The sequence below is a fragment of the Erithacus rubecula genome (assembly GCF_903797595.1).
Source record: "Erithacus rubecula genome assembly, chromosome: 2".
Lineage (NCBI taxonomy): Eukaryota > Metazoa > Chordata > Aves > Passeriformes > Muscicapidae > Erithacus > Erithacus rubecula.
This window is the reverse complement of record NC_136685.1, coordinates 40,175,072-40,190,481: the sequence shown is the minus strand read 5'-3', so window position 1 is coordinate 40,190,481 and position 15,410 is coordinate 40,175,072. Positions and strand designations below refer to the sequence as shown.

Sequence of the window (15,410 nt, the reverse complement as noted above, 5' to 3'; positions counted from 1 at the left end):
AAATTTAAAGTTGCTTCCTAGTATTTCAATTTGAATCTGAAATAGAATTAGCTCAAAATTTTCTGCCATGCTAAAATTAAGTTAAATCCCTATAGTATTGTCTGGTAATTCAACAAATACCTTGTGTTATATCTTTATGTCTCAAGACAAAAATAATTTTGACTCTTCTTAAAAATCCTGACTTTTAACTTTCAATGATGTTACTTTTAGCTGCTTCACATTTTTCCTGACATGAAGAGATCTCTAATTGATTAGTTACTTCTATCAATTTCATCAGCTCCTTTTCCAGTGTGTATTCTGAGGAGAATATTCATAACATTCCCAATGTATTCTTTAAATTAAGCAGCCTGAAGCATTCTGAGATATTGGAGTTGAATGATTTGTATTTCCAAGCAGAACCTGAAAGCCTTAGAAATTTTACTTTTTAAAATTAAAACTGTTTGTACACTGTGATTGGGTGCATGAGATTAAGTAGAAATTATTCAGCCTTGATATATAAACACATTTTTTTCTCTCTGAATTTCATGAGAGAAACTGAGGACATAGTCTTCAATTTCTGCACCAGTTTAAAAACTACCTTGGTCCTCAGTTTATTGATTACAAATGCCAATGCATCAGCCAATGTAGGACTTTAGGTGATAGCATATCTCTTGAAACTACACGATCTTATCCAAAAGATTTCAGAAATTTCCAAAGATCAGGTAAATATTGTTAAACATCTCTCTGGAAGATCTGAGACAATCTCTATGCTATCTAACATAAGGAGTCAGAGAAGAAACCATCTTCTCTCCCTTCATAAATACTTTTCACTAATTTAAGTCTGCTTAAATGCCTGATGAACTTAGACAAGAAATATTTTCCTCTAATTCAGTATCTCACTTCACTATATTTCAGATTTTGTTATCTTAGTAGCAGGTTAAAAGCAACAGAAAAACTGGAGTAATCAGAGCTTCTTACATGGACCCAAAATTTAATTCAAAATTTCTCAAAATTATGAAGTCTGAAAAGTTTTCCTCAGTAGAGCCACTAATAACCTTAGTGCTTTTTGAGTAAAGACTACAATTAGGTATAATGCAGTCGAATTAAAACTAACTTTTAATATGAGAAAGCTTAATCCTGTACACAGCTATAGATCTGAGCAAAGCATTCATGTTTTTTCATGTACTTCACTGCTATAAATTCAATTCTTTAAAAGAAAATAATCAAAAAACCTTTTTCTGTGAGAGATTTTTCATTTGATTCATTATCTTTTTAATTAAAAAAACAAACAAAATAATGTTTTCATTTGTTTTTGGCAGCATTAGGAATCATACCAATTGCCCCTCAGTAAGGTGCAAAAGCTTTCCTCCCAAAAATCAGGATATAACATCTTCTCAAACAGAATACAAAGCTTACCTTGAAAAAAGTCATGGTTGCTCCATCTTCAACTGCCCCATACTCTATCTTTGTCTGCTTGGCCAAATCATCAGCAGAATCTATAGGGGACTCCATACGTTCCACTGTCAGAAAGGCGGCTAGGTTAGCAGTGTACGAGGAAATGATGATAAGTGTGAAAAACCACCAAATGCCTCCCACTATCCTGGTGGAGAGGGCCTTAGGCATGAGCTCAGAACCTAACAAAAACCAGGGGAGAAAGGTGAAACGGATGCACAGAAAACAATTAATAAGCGTTCAGCACTTTTTGCCACAGTGGGGAGATGGAATCACTGTGCAAAAAAATCTTTAAGCTACAGGTTTACATGTACTGCTTGTACAAACAGACACAACTGAAATGCAAAATAACTGGTTAAACTTACAAAGACAGATCTTTTTGGAGAATCAAAACATAGCAATGGGAGATTCAATGATCAGTGCCATTTTAAAATTTCTAAACATATATATATATATACATGTATATATATAATACCAATACAAAGAAAGCAGTTGCTTTAACTTGCATCCCAGAAAAACTAAGCATTTTGCATTCCAGAAAAACTTGATGAAGGCACCAAATGTGGAATAAAGGATTTCATATCTGAAAAATAAAATCTTAAATCTGTTATAAATGTGCTTTTAAGCTTTGTCATTTGCATTGCTGTAAAGGATAGTTTATTAAATGTTTAGATATTAAAAATATTAACATCTCCCATCTCTATGTTTAGCCCCACAATTTCATATAAATATGGGCGGCTATACTACACAATTCAATTTAATAGAATAGCAATAAAATATCAGACTTCTATGCATAAACTAGATAAAGACAGATTATAATGCATTGCTGGAGTTGCCTGCTCATGGCACTAAAGAATGGAGCAGGGACAGACACTCTATAGTAATTTGCATAATTTTTAATGCTAATTTAGAGCCTAATGAGACAAATTGAAGCACATAAACTCCTCTTGTGTCTAATTACTAAAAATAGGAATAAATTAAATCACTCTAATATACAATTACAAATATTTATTATAAATGAGCACGTATGAAATTTTTTCCATAATGTTATAATCGAATGAAATGGAATTTCTAATGATGTCAAATAAACAATTTCTAGCTCCATTTTAAGAACTTTATGTTTGATCTTTTGGAAGTATCTGGAAACTTGTTTTCAAGGAAACAATTTCACCATATCCACTACACCATTGTACCGAAACAACCCCTTTTTGTTAATTGGTTACTACTATGTTTGCTCTTAAATCTCCTGGGTAAAATGGAATGAAGGCAAGATGGACTATTTTATTCCTGTTAAATTTTAGTGCTTATGTTGAATTAGTTAAGGAACTGGTCCAGCAAGGTAACACATCTTCATATAAGTGAAAGATTATGCCAAACTTTCAAACCCAAGGCAGAAAAAAATAAAAAATAAAAAATAAAAAAGAACAGGACTGGGGAGAGAAGGAGGGAGGAAGGAAACAAAAGAAAAAAGAAGTGGTATCATAACTGGACTACTGTATTTGAAAACAGCCCATCTTACCCTGCAGTTCATCTTACCCTTGCTGTTTCAAACAAAAAAGGCTGACAGACTTGGACATGACAGCCAACTCCAGCGCCAGACTCTGCCTAGAATTCTGCAAGGGAAAAAGTAGAAAAGTACCTGTCTGATGTAGTTGCTCCTAGGCCCTGTTAGTCAGACACCTAGACACCATAACACTAAGAGATTTCTCAACAAGCCCATCATCATGAACTCTTTTTAATTGCCCTCATTTCATTTTAAAAACCAACACCAGTAAAGTCAGATAGGAAAGAGAAGAAGAGTGGAGACATCCGCCGCAGTTACCCCAGTTACCAGGAGTCCATACCTTACCAAGGACTGAAACCGAGTGCCACCTGGGCCCATGAAACAGAGCCTGGTCAGGGGCTGACTGTCATGTACCCAAGGCAACGTCATGTCCAGCACTATATCCCACAGTTTCCTGGGAGCGAGAGGTGCCAGCAAGACATGTATGAGTTTCCTCTATCATGTATCCTCCAGCACTAAGCAAATCTTTTGTAAAGAAGCAGCACTTAATATGAGTATGGCCCAAGCATTTCTATATTGTTTCTAGTGGGAAGTTATTGCTACTAGGTGAGAACTTCTATGCTTGTCTAAAAGCCTACTTTTAGATGACCTCAGGGTTTTGGGAACTTTTTTAAAGCAGTTATCAAAATCAAGACTGATACTGCATCCTTAAAATGGAGACTTTAAGGTTTATTAAAGGATGAACTAAGTAAAGGAAAAATAATATTAGGGCAAGGACAGAGGGTCAGCCTTAATTCTGAAAAACTAGTTTTCCTTCAAGAAAAACTATTATCCTCCAGCGATATCTTTTAAAATGAAGGTTGGGGCTTTTTTCTTATTTTGATTCTCAAAAAAAATCTTTAGATGTTACTAAATACCATTTTCTTGCAAAAAGTGGATGTGAAAATCTAAATCTAAATTGCTTTTTCCATTCTCCAGAAATATGAAGAAGCATACAGCCACATAGGAAATAAAACTCATCATTGATAGAGATTCCAACAATCCTGAGAACTGTGAATGGAATTCAAAATACCTTCTTTCATTCAGCATCTCTTTTTTTGATAGCTTGCTTAAAAGCAATCATTATCTTACAAACATATATTTGGCAATTGTTCCTCAACTATATAATTTCTTGAAATGTATACTGACAACATAGTTGATAGTAAACACTTAGCCAACTACAGATGTATTTTCATTTCTGATTTGAAATCCTGATTTCTTTTCATGCATTAATTCATGTTTTTCTGAGTACTCCTATTGCTGAGGCATTAGAGACTTTTTAAGCCTACCAACATGATATATGACAGAATATTTACTGCAATTACAGGAAAGCTTCATGAAATCATTTGGTGAGTTAAAACCAGGATTTATTTATAGCTGGTGTACTTATAATGGGAAGTTTTTAAAATGATTGCTCAGGTATATCCATTAAATCAGCTCTACCAATATGAACTTTTTCCTGCCAACATTATCTATTATTTTTTGTGAGGATATGCAATGGTTATTTTTCCAGAAAGAAAAGTCATTCCTTTTAATGGCTCTTTAACAGGACTAGCAATCTTTTGTATTACATTGTACAGCCCAGTGAAATGTCAGAGCAAAAACTGAATCTGTGCTATTCAAATGTGTATGATATTATAAGTCTGTGTTGAAATCCTTATGGAAAAAAGGTAATAAAATGCTTATATATTTTTATGGATCTATATATTTGGTATGCTTTCAAGATAAGAGGAATACGGCAAGGAAATTACAGATTTTTAAGAATGTGCCTAAGCATTTTGCTAAGATAGTTATAGTTAAAACTGGTAGTTGGTTTTACTCAGCAATATGACTACACAGCTGCCAATTTTATTGTAAACAATGGCATCAGTTTCTCAGTACATGGATTGTTGAATATAGACTTTTTATTAAAATCTTTAAGAATGGTCTTTTTTTATTTTAAAAATATAAAATATGGCTGGACAGAATTAAATCTCTTATATTATTTTACAAGTTCTAGCTACTAGATAAAATCTGTAGTTGAAAGGTTTCTAGATCAAAATTAAACAAATTATAGATTTTACATTATATTCTTGTCTGACGAAGTTATGCTCTTTTTAAGGTTGCTTAAATGGAGGTTTTTTTAGATAATGGACAGATTACCTCATTTAATTATGCTGTAAGGGTTTTCTGTTCAGGAATTAAATTCTATGACTATACTGTACTTTTTTAAGTCTTAAATTTTTATCAGTCTTCAGACTAATTCCTGAGGTGTTGGGAATGCCTGGATAATCATAAAAAGCTGGTTTGTGGCTACATGCACAGAGGCACCCATGCAAGTGACTTGCGCCAGAGCTGTTACCCCCAGCAAAAAGTGGGACATGGTGCACAAGAGAAAGAGCAGACTGAGTCGTATACCTTGCTGCATGAGAGCTCCAACTCCAAACCAGAAACTATTTAGCAAGGTAAAATTGTTTTCCACCACGTCTGAATCAGGGTTGCAAGGATGTGGATTATACCACTCATAGGGACTAAACCTGTGGTAATTGACAGAAAGAAAAAGAGCAGATTTAAAATGCAGCCATCACAAAGTCTATCCAGCAAATCTGCTGCAAAAGAAAAAGAAAAACAAGAGAGGTTATAAAGAAAATAGTGATTGAAAGTTTTTACAGTGTGATTGCATTATGCTTAACAGCAATATTAAAAGAAAAAACAGTCTTGAAGATTAACATTCTTAATTATTGCTGATACTAATACAGTTGCATACAGATTGGCTCTGAAAGGTTCCAAGTGCCACCTGAAAACATCAAAGCACTTATTCTTCCATTGACATGAGTAGAATTACAGATAATTGGTCCCATTTTGGATTTGGTTCTTATAACCACTGTGTCAGTATTTTGCATCTTGAAAGAAAATTAATATGTGTTACATCACAGAAATTAACTAGAAAAAAAATACTCCAGACAAAATGTTTTTTCTCATCAAAATTACAAATAATGATTATAACATTAAATAAATAGTTAGCAATTAAAGTGGCATTGTTAATCACCAAACAAGGGTCATAAACACTACAAATCACAGAAAAAAAAATACTATAGCAAATTAAAGGAATTGCATCCTGTCCTGTGAGGTGCACAGTAGCATCCCTGGAAAGGTTTTCCAAAAGAAGCTGGGGACACTCACAAGCACCTTGCAGGGCCAGGCTCTGAGAAAAGAAAAAAAAAAAAAGAAAAAGAAAAATATAAACATAAATTAAATTATTTATCTCAAAAACAGATAGAATAGCATTAGTAGAAAGATACCCGAGTCTGGCAATAGATTACAAGCAGATCATATACAATCAATCTGTTTTAATTCATGGCTTTGCAATTGCTGTGCATTATGACAGGTTTATATCTAAATACTATTTTGTCAATTGTAACTAAAACAAGCAAACATGTCTAGATAAATTATTCTTTATTACAATTCCTTTTGTAAAAATAGTTCTCTTTTCCTCATGATACTTTTGTAGAACTTTAATTTTAATTCCAATGTGCAGGATTATTCTAAAAATTTAAAAGATTTAATCACCATGCCTGGACTTGGAGGCACATTGTTGAGAGGGACTTTTATTTTATGCTTAAATCATGTCTTCAAATCTTTGATAATTAATACAAGTTAATGCATGAGCATAATATATTTGAGTGAAAAAAATGAAATTCACTGCAACACAGTAGAATGGAGCTAGCACAAGACACCAGCACAATAATGAAAAGTATTACAGATTTTAATTATAAATCAATATTAAAGTATTTTCATAATTTCTCAAATCATTAAAGCCACTCTGTTTAAAAACCTCAGATAGGCAACCTCTACGAAAGAACTTATTTGATGTATCTTATAATCAAAGCCATCTGAATAATTCATCTATCACTTTGAAAAATAGAATTTTCTTCATAATAATATCTCAAACACATTATAATACAGAAAATCAAATGCTCCACTTTGAAGTTCCTAATGCAATGTTAAAACACCTCTTGTTTTAAAAGTGTCTACTTGACAAAGAACTGTTTCATTTGGATCTCCAAATATTGATATGCTGTTCAAAAATGTTGATTTGGTTCTAATTAAACATTGTGACCTGTATTCATCTATTACTTTACAGTAAAACTAGATCAGAAGTTTACTGTCTCATTAAAAATCTCAGTATCTTTCATGTCATTATTGTCGTCAATCCAACAAAATCTGGAAACCAAGCACTTGGTGAAACTGAAGCAGATTTTTATACTCTTCTGCTAAGAGATATTTGAAGATTTGAATTGGAAAACACCTTGTGAGGACAATGTTTGCTACACAAAGCAAAGATATTTTTATTTAAATATATTTTTTCAATTGTTATTTTTAGTGATTGGGACATTATTGAACAAGCTAGAACATGACTTGGTAGTTTTACCCTTCTATTCTGATGGCTTATTTTTATGTTGTTTTGAAGCACAGAAAAGTTGTCCATAGCTGTAAAAAAAGGAGGAAATAACCTACCAGACATACAAGAAAGCTTTAGAAAAAAGAAATAATGCAGTCTGAGTCCTATAGTTTTAGAAATCTCTACTTACAAAGTAAGGAAAATTATTTATTATGGATAAATGTTGCTCCTCCTTATTTTAAAGATGATCTGTGATATTAGATTGTCTAGTGTAAAAATCTTAAGGTATGGATCCTTTAATCAATTTTTTATATGTACTATATATGTGTATAAGTTTCAATCTGTTTAGCCTATTGCAATAAATATTCATAAATCACTGAGTCACAGGATTTATAAGCCAGGATCCTGCTCTGGGCAGTGTCCATTATTTTGCAATGAGGTCAGAGCTCAAAAACGCTCAAAGACAAGAGTTCCATAACTTCTTGGGAAAAATGTTCCCATGTTTAGTTATTACAACAGTGACTTTTTTTGCTTTATTTCAGGCTAGAACCTCCCTTGTTTCTGAGTATAAAGAATGCCTTCTGCCTGATTCTAGAACTGCTCACAGTATTTAAATGTGGTATTATAAATGACATTAGCAGAATAATCACTTTCCTTGATTAATGGACTACATTCCTACTAATTTAAATACAGAACAGTTGCTCAATCAAGAACAAGCATAAAGCAAAAAGAGAACTTCAGTGAACAGATGCAATTTTGAAGATTGATTTTTCTGACCATTGATAACATGTACTCTTCCCTTTTACCCATTTCTATCAGTATTTATTCTAACATTTCAGATACAGTCTCTTAATCTTTAATACCTTCAGGTGTCTGAAATACTTTACAAGACCTGAATTCCAGTTTTCCTAATTGCCGCTACTTACTGAAAAGTACAAGTACTCTCCAGAAATTATTGCCTAGTGCAAATAATGTTTAAAAGTCAGCTATCTCAGCAATCCACAGGAAGGAAAGACTAGTGTTAAATTTAATTCCACTTTAGGAATATACTATGATATTAGAAATTAAAATTAGTATGCCAAATGATCAGACAGATCTACTTCAGAACTGCAAATTATTTGAGACAGACTATAATTTATTATACTCTGTATTCACACAGCATTTGAAATAACAGTGTAGAGGTCCAGAAGACAAGGGATCTTATGTGTGTCTCAAACATCTATAGTTAAATAGCCATGGAGCCAACCAAGGGTTATTGGTAAGAACTTGTTGTGGTAAAGAATGTGATGTGTCTGAACAAGGGGTGCATTGGAGATATGGCAGCATTTTCTGGGGCAAATGTCCTTGTTCTGGCTCCTGGAAATAAGCACAGCACAGTACAGCTCAAGCACAGGACAGAGGTCAAAAAGTAAGCAAGGATTATTGATCCAAGGCTGACCCAGTACAGATGGATCAAGACACACCAAAGACCTCCAAAGCCCTCAAACATATTTTTAGAAAGGTCTGAGAGAGCAATCTGCACTGATAACTAATTTGTATAGAAATCAAGAAACTTCTCTCCAGGGTGGGGAAATATAGCTATAAAAAGGTACATCCATGAAGCCTAGATGGTGCCCACAGGACCCTGGACACCCTGGATCAGTGCTAGAGACAGGACTGGTCATCCTTTTAGGCTCCTTGAGCCTGTTTGATTTCAGAACCTGTCATAATATTAACTGTGATCCACTGCCAGCATTTCTGCTTCTCTTTTGATTTAGGAGCTTGATTTTGTGCACTCCTGGCACAGGGAGTCCTGTGATGATGTTATAAGATTCTATTAATTATTGACCTGCAGGCACCCACTCCTCCCTTCCAGGGTCCAGTTTGAGACAAACTCAGGAAGAGACATGGCTTATTCTGGATATACTAGAACAGTTTCTACAGTTTTGGTCTGAAAATATAAACACAGTCTTTCAGACAGGGACTCAGTCTAGATGACCTTAAATGTGATTGTAGATACAGGATTTTGGACACCCACTACACTCAGAGCAGTGCATCCTGTCACACAATGACTGCTGCTTTCAGTTCCTTTCATAAAAGATGTTGTCTAGTATGTTCTATACAAATCAACTTAATTCAAAGCTGCTGAGAATGTGTAAAGGGTACACTCCACCAATTTTAATAGTTCTCAAATCAAAACCTGTCAGTTAATCTCTGATGAGAGTATGAAGACAGAATTATGTTTTGAATGCAAACTAACAGATATGCCTAATATGGAGTGTAATATCTGGAGATAAAGATATTTTTAATTTAGCTGTATCTTTTGGAGAGCAATGCAACTTGTTAAAAAGGGCAGAAAACCCAAAACTGCAATTTAGAGAGAAAATGGACTAGTGGACTAATATTTGTAATTGTATTTTCATTACACCAAAGCACAACTGAATAGTAATATTACACAGAACTGAATTTAAACCAGGAGGGATACTCCTTATGAGATAAAGACTGCTTGGACCCATTATATAGTATATATAGGCCATTTGAGTTGTGCATGTTGTTTTCAGATATTTGCAAAACACACATGAGGTACTGTCATTCAATCATATTCAGCATGTTACCTGTTAAATTCTTAGAGAAAATTTTTCCAAAAGGTTTAAGCCAGCTTTTTCTCTTTTTCTCCTTTTTTTTTTTCCTAATTATTTTATTTTTATTTGTTATTTTACTTTTTTCCCTCTCAGGATCAAAAAAGCAAAACACAAAGGATTTTAAAAACACAAGCTGGTACTGAATATTTAGCTAAAAATCCATGAGAGTTATTAGTTACCATTATAATGCCTGGACTTCAATTCTTATTTAAAGATCCATACTGACAAAATTTTTCATTCTTATCTCTGACATGATACTGTCTTCTGTTCTGACCCAAATAAGAGCTACATGACAACTATGGAAAAGCTAAGAAAAATCTGTGTTGTACAAGATAGTTTGAAATTACAAGAAAACAATCAAATACAATAAACTTAATTCTTGGTCTGATGCAGTCAGATAGAATGCTTCCTTATGCTCATAGAAATATGAATATAGACCAGAGAAATAAAATATAATTGCAAAGAAGTACGATGCAAGTATAACTAAGGGACTAATGAGATTATTTACTGGTAGCTGTACTTAGTTTATTTAAATTAAATTATTTTCTGTGGTATTTCAAATACAATGTAACTATTGTATTTTTAATAATAAACATGTAAATAAGTTAGGACCAAATGGCATTACAAAAATATTATCTAGAGCATGATGTGATCAACACATACTGCATAGCTCAGCAATATGTATCACAGATGCTGCACAAAATTGCACTGTGCATACTATTCCAGCATTATTCCAAACCTGTCAAATTTCCTCACTTTTCTCTGCACCAGGTCTATGAAAAAAAGTAAAGTAAGTATGATTACCCACTTAAATGCACATAGACATCTCCTTTGCACAATCAGACCTGAGCATACACTTGGGTTTCACTGCAAAACCATGAGCACAAAGATTTCACAAGCTGTAAGGCTTCCTCTAATGACCAGAAACTGGTAAATCAAAATAATCTTACTCCATCTTCTTCATGAACTGATGAGCACACTGATCCAGTGCTGGGTATTGCTGAACACAACAAACTATGAGCTCTAGCATATTACACATTCTCCCATTAACCAGAGCAAAGTATAAGTATGATTCTTCTAGTCATTGTTTCTGTGGGTTTTCATAGGGTTTCTGTGCAGGACTACACCCTCAATCCATTATCTTATTGCATAAGTGCTGACAAATTAGAGTATTTCAAAACTTTTCAAGAATATCCAGGATATGAGATGGATGCTTTATTATAACATACTTAAGAATAAAACATGTTACTACTTCTCCTCATAAAAGCCTCTCTTTTTTCATAAATTATGGCTTTTAGAAAAACTGAAATTTTTATTTGGCCCTTTTATTTTCTCACCTTGTGACATTCTTTGCCACACCTGATGACTTCTGGGCTGTAAACAGAGACTGTTATTACCAACACCCTTGCCCTGCTCAGATATATTTCTCAGTACAGTAATTGCCTTCCTTGCACTGTGGTCATCTTCCATATTATCTTCCCTCATATAGCTGTCATGCTTTTATTGCTTCCTGAAAAGAACTAATCATCTAACACCTCTTTTATTTACAAAAAAATTCCCCATCTAAAGCAGTTGCATTGAATCATTATCACCTCCCCATGGATTAAAAATTCAACCTAATATAAAAGACTTTTTACATTGCTAAAAGAATATCTATAAGTTTTCTAAATTTAGATGATTCATTCAATCCAAAGTCTAGAAAGGCACAAGATTCATGTGCAAGTTCTATACAGACTTAGTTTACAGAATTTTGTTCTGTATGTTTACCTCCTATACCTTTAAATTGGTTATTGGCACTATTAATTTTAAACATAGATAGAATCCTGTTAAATCCAATTGAGTCAGAGATAAAATACAAATACATAAGCTATTGCACTATCAGAACCAAAACCTTCATTATATGAATGAATATATCTTGTCTCAATCTTATAAAACTTAAGCTTTCAGGTTAACATGAAAGAAGAAAAAAGACAAAAAAGACCAAACACAATTATCTTATAAGCAAATAGTGTAAAAATTGTTTCATAGACTTCTACTATAAGCAACATAAATCATACTGGAGTAATATAACTCAGCAACAGGGAATATTTGGTGATTTTTGGAACTTGTCAATTTTTACTGCTGTATTAGATTCTAGTCCTGCTCTAAAAAATCCAAATATAGGCTGGGGAGCTACAGAAATGCATAGATAAATTATAGCTCAAATCAGAACCGAAACTATAAATGCTGTTTTGTTTGATGAAAATTAATTAAATGAATAAATTTAAATAGAATTAAATAAATAATATAAAAACTCTCAACTATTATGTTATAACAACTTTATGATAGCTGAAAGATTTTTTTTTACAGATGTGAATTAAGAGTTTATTAAAATCCATAATTATTCTGGATTAAAGACATAGTATATTACTGCCATAATTAAAGATTAATGTATGATGGAAATAAGTATCAAAGATATACATACAACCTAATTTTTGAAGCACTAGTCAAGTTCCTATTGCTTAATTTATTATATATGCTGGTTTCAGCTCCTGCATAACTTTTCAATTTCCAGAACATTAGTCCATCCATTTCTTCAACAGAAGAAATGTCAATAGAGTTAAATATTAAATGAAGAATCAGAAGAAAACTTATTTAAAATTACTATATTTTAATGTATGTAAACTTCACAAATATTGTAGACTTCTCCACAATCAATGTGTCCTGACTGCTGTTAAATACATTGAAGTATTACAAGAAATATTCTAAGAGGTATTCTGAGATATCTCAGTTATGGTATGGTCAGGGAGATGTTCAGAGTTGCTTCCTTTTTAGTTTTTGCAAGATTCACAACCTTCCCTGAGTTCTGTATCTGAGGGACAACTCAGAAAACTTGAATATTCATTGTGTTAGGTAACATTTTGGTCCCTTCTTGCAACATGTCTCCAACATGATTTTCCCCTTTGCATGCTTTGCTCTTTAGGTTCTTAGCATACCTGAGAATCTTTGAATCTTCATTTGTATTCCTTTATTCCTCAGACTCGATAGCAATAATTGGTTCTATTTCAAAAAGCAAATTATTCACAATACTTCTAATATTTTTAATTTGCATGGTCCTTCTAAATAGCCTTCATTTAGCTGTTTCATACATTCTTACATCATTACTGGAGAACATTAATATTGTTTACCCACATGTGTTCTCCCTGAATATATTGAAAAAAAATTGAAGAAATAAAAAATTTACTACTTTGGAAAATCCTCATCCCTGTTTTTAGAACTGCTTAAATTTCAAGCAATCTTTTTCTCTCAAATAGAGTCAGTTTTCTAGAAAGAAAGCTGGTATAGGCTGGTATGGTGTTGAGTTTTGGATGTAGTATGGTAGCAGAGTTGATAATACACTGATGTTTTTAGAGGTTGGTAAGTCGTATTTATACAACTTCATGTCTTTCTGCCTTCAGGCATGCCCTGGTCTTGCACATATTTTTCTCATTATTTTTAAGCTCATCTTGAGGTGTGACTGTCCCAGGCATACAACCATACAACAGAAAACATTTAGAGGCAGAGGCCTGAGCATCATAATCACATCCCTTGTCCAGGGATGCACAGTGTGTGCCTCTGATTAACAGTACTGAGCCTTCCAGTGAGTCCTGTGCCTAACAGAACAGAAATCCTCCTGTAAACACATATAGTGACTAAACCAGTTAGCTAAGAGACCTTTGGATTACAGGCCCTCCTCGGCCTGAGCACTTTTGAACTTGGCTTCTGACATGGAGGGCACTTCTCTCAGAGGTTAAAATCTAGGATAAAAGTCCATCTAGTGAACTTTGGCCAGTAGTCATAAAAAGGGCACCTGAGGAAGACTGAAAGGAGAATCTGGGGGAAGTGTATTGGATATAAATTCCAAGGATTGAGAGAAACCGCTATATTCTGACTACACACTGCCCCTCCAGCTCCCTTCTCTGTCTGGGGGTGGGGAGAGGAATCTGGAGTGAAGGAGTAAAGTAAAATTTGGAAAAGAGGGGAAGAAATGTGTTGTCTTATGTCCGTATTTCTCAGCTTCTGAATTTTTTTCAGCCCATGACAACTGGGAAGCAACTCCCTGCCTATATCTCAACCCATGAGCATGCTTATCCCATTTTCTCACCTTATCCTGCTGTGGAAAGGATTGAATTCCTAAGCAAACATTTGGACCTTAGTCAAAGTTAACCCCCAAAACAAAGTTGGCTTACTTCCTATAAAAAAATCCTCATTTTGGAGATGAGATTTGAGTTCTGGTCAACAGTTTGAGCACCTACCCTCACACAACACAAAGAACATACCCATGCCCTATCCAGTAGCTACAATAAGAGCTAAAGGTTAACTAACCATCACACTGGAGTTATTCTACAAAGCTATATTTACATATCCAGCAAAACAGAAAGTCTAAAATGTGCCTCCACATAGATTACACAGATTAGTCATCATCTGAATATATTTTGATGGCTAGAAGGTCACAAAGAAAAACAAAAGAGCATGCACACAAATATAGACTCTTATTTTCTATACACAATTACTTCCCTTTATCACTTCTTTTATTTCTGCAAAATCTCAGGCACACCTCTTCGTCTTTCAACTGCCTCTCCAGATACTTCTAGAATACTTACAGAAGCTTAAAAAATGTCCTATACAAATGGAACAGTCATACTATGAAGATAAGAATGAAATGAACCCAAGCAACCCTGTAATCTCACTGTGATCTCTACAGCTTCCACCCTTCCACATTATTTGTTGTGTTCACTTGTTTTGTCACACCTAAAATTAGACTTGCCTGCTTCTCCAGGAAAAAAACATGTCTTATTTGCTTTGTGAAGCCTGTACCATTTCCAGTCCTGGATGAGAAATATCTTCTTCAGTTCATGACATTTTTTATATTCTAAAATAAAACTTAATCTGAATAATGAAGAATAAAATCTTTCAAGTTAAGAGCCAGAAACTGTTGTGTTTGTGGGAGAGTACTTAAGCGAAGCATTCATGTAGACTTCCTTAGTTTTTAACTCTTCTGTACGAATCTACTTCTGCCCACACTCAGAGATAAAGTACTTAGCTAAATGAATTAAATATCTATTGCACCATTAGTGTTTTCCAGAGAATAGAGAGAGGCAAAATTCAAGTTCTTTTTTTTCTTCACTCAGTAACTGACACAAACAGGACAAAAGGTTTTACTCCCTTTCAAGGGGCAGCTCTTTCTCATTCCACTGCCTTTTTATTTTTATTAGAATTTCTAGTAGGAATATGAAGGTTTAGAAAAACTATCACATTTTCTAGAAATTATTTGCTATGCCACATTTCCCACTTAAAAAAAATAATTTCTGGAAAATTTGGTAAAAAAAATTACGTTATCAAAAATAATATGCTTGATAAAAATTAAAAGACAGTAATAACTTCTCCTACATACAAATCAAAGCTTACCAGCTCA

General features: G+C 33.6%; 1 protein-coding gene across 2 annotated transcripts in view; it reads right to left on the bottom strand.

Annotated features, from left to right (window-relative positions):
- The window catches only part of GRIK2 (glutamate ionotropic receptor kainate type subunit 2), a 359,794-nt gene that overhangs the window by 90,121 nt on the left and 254,263 nt on the right, over positions 1-15,410 (bottom strand). For both annotated transcript variants that reach the window (XM_079299157.1, XM_079299156.1), the window contains 2 exons: positions 5,372-5,490; positions 1,396-1,613 (listed from right to left, as the gene is read on the bottom strand). In XM_079299157.1, the coding sequence (XP_079155283.1) occupies positions 1,396-1,613; positions 5,372-5,490 (337 nt within the window). The remainder of the gene's footprint in view (positions 1-1,395; positions 1,614-5,371; positions 5,491-15,410) is intronic.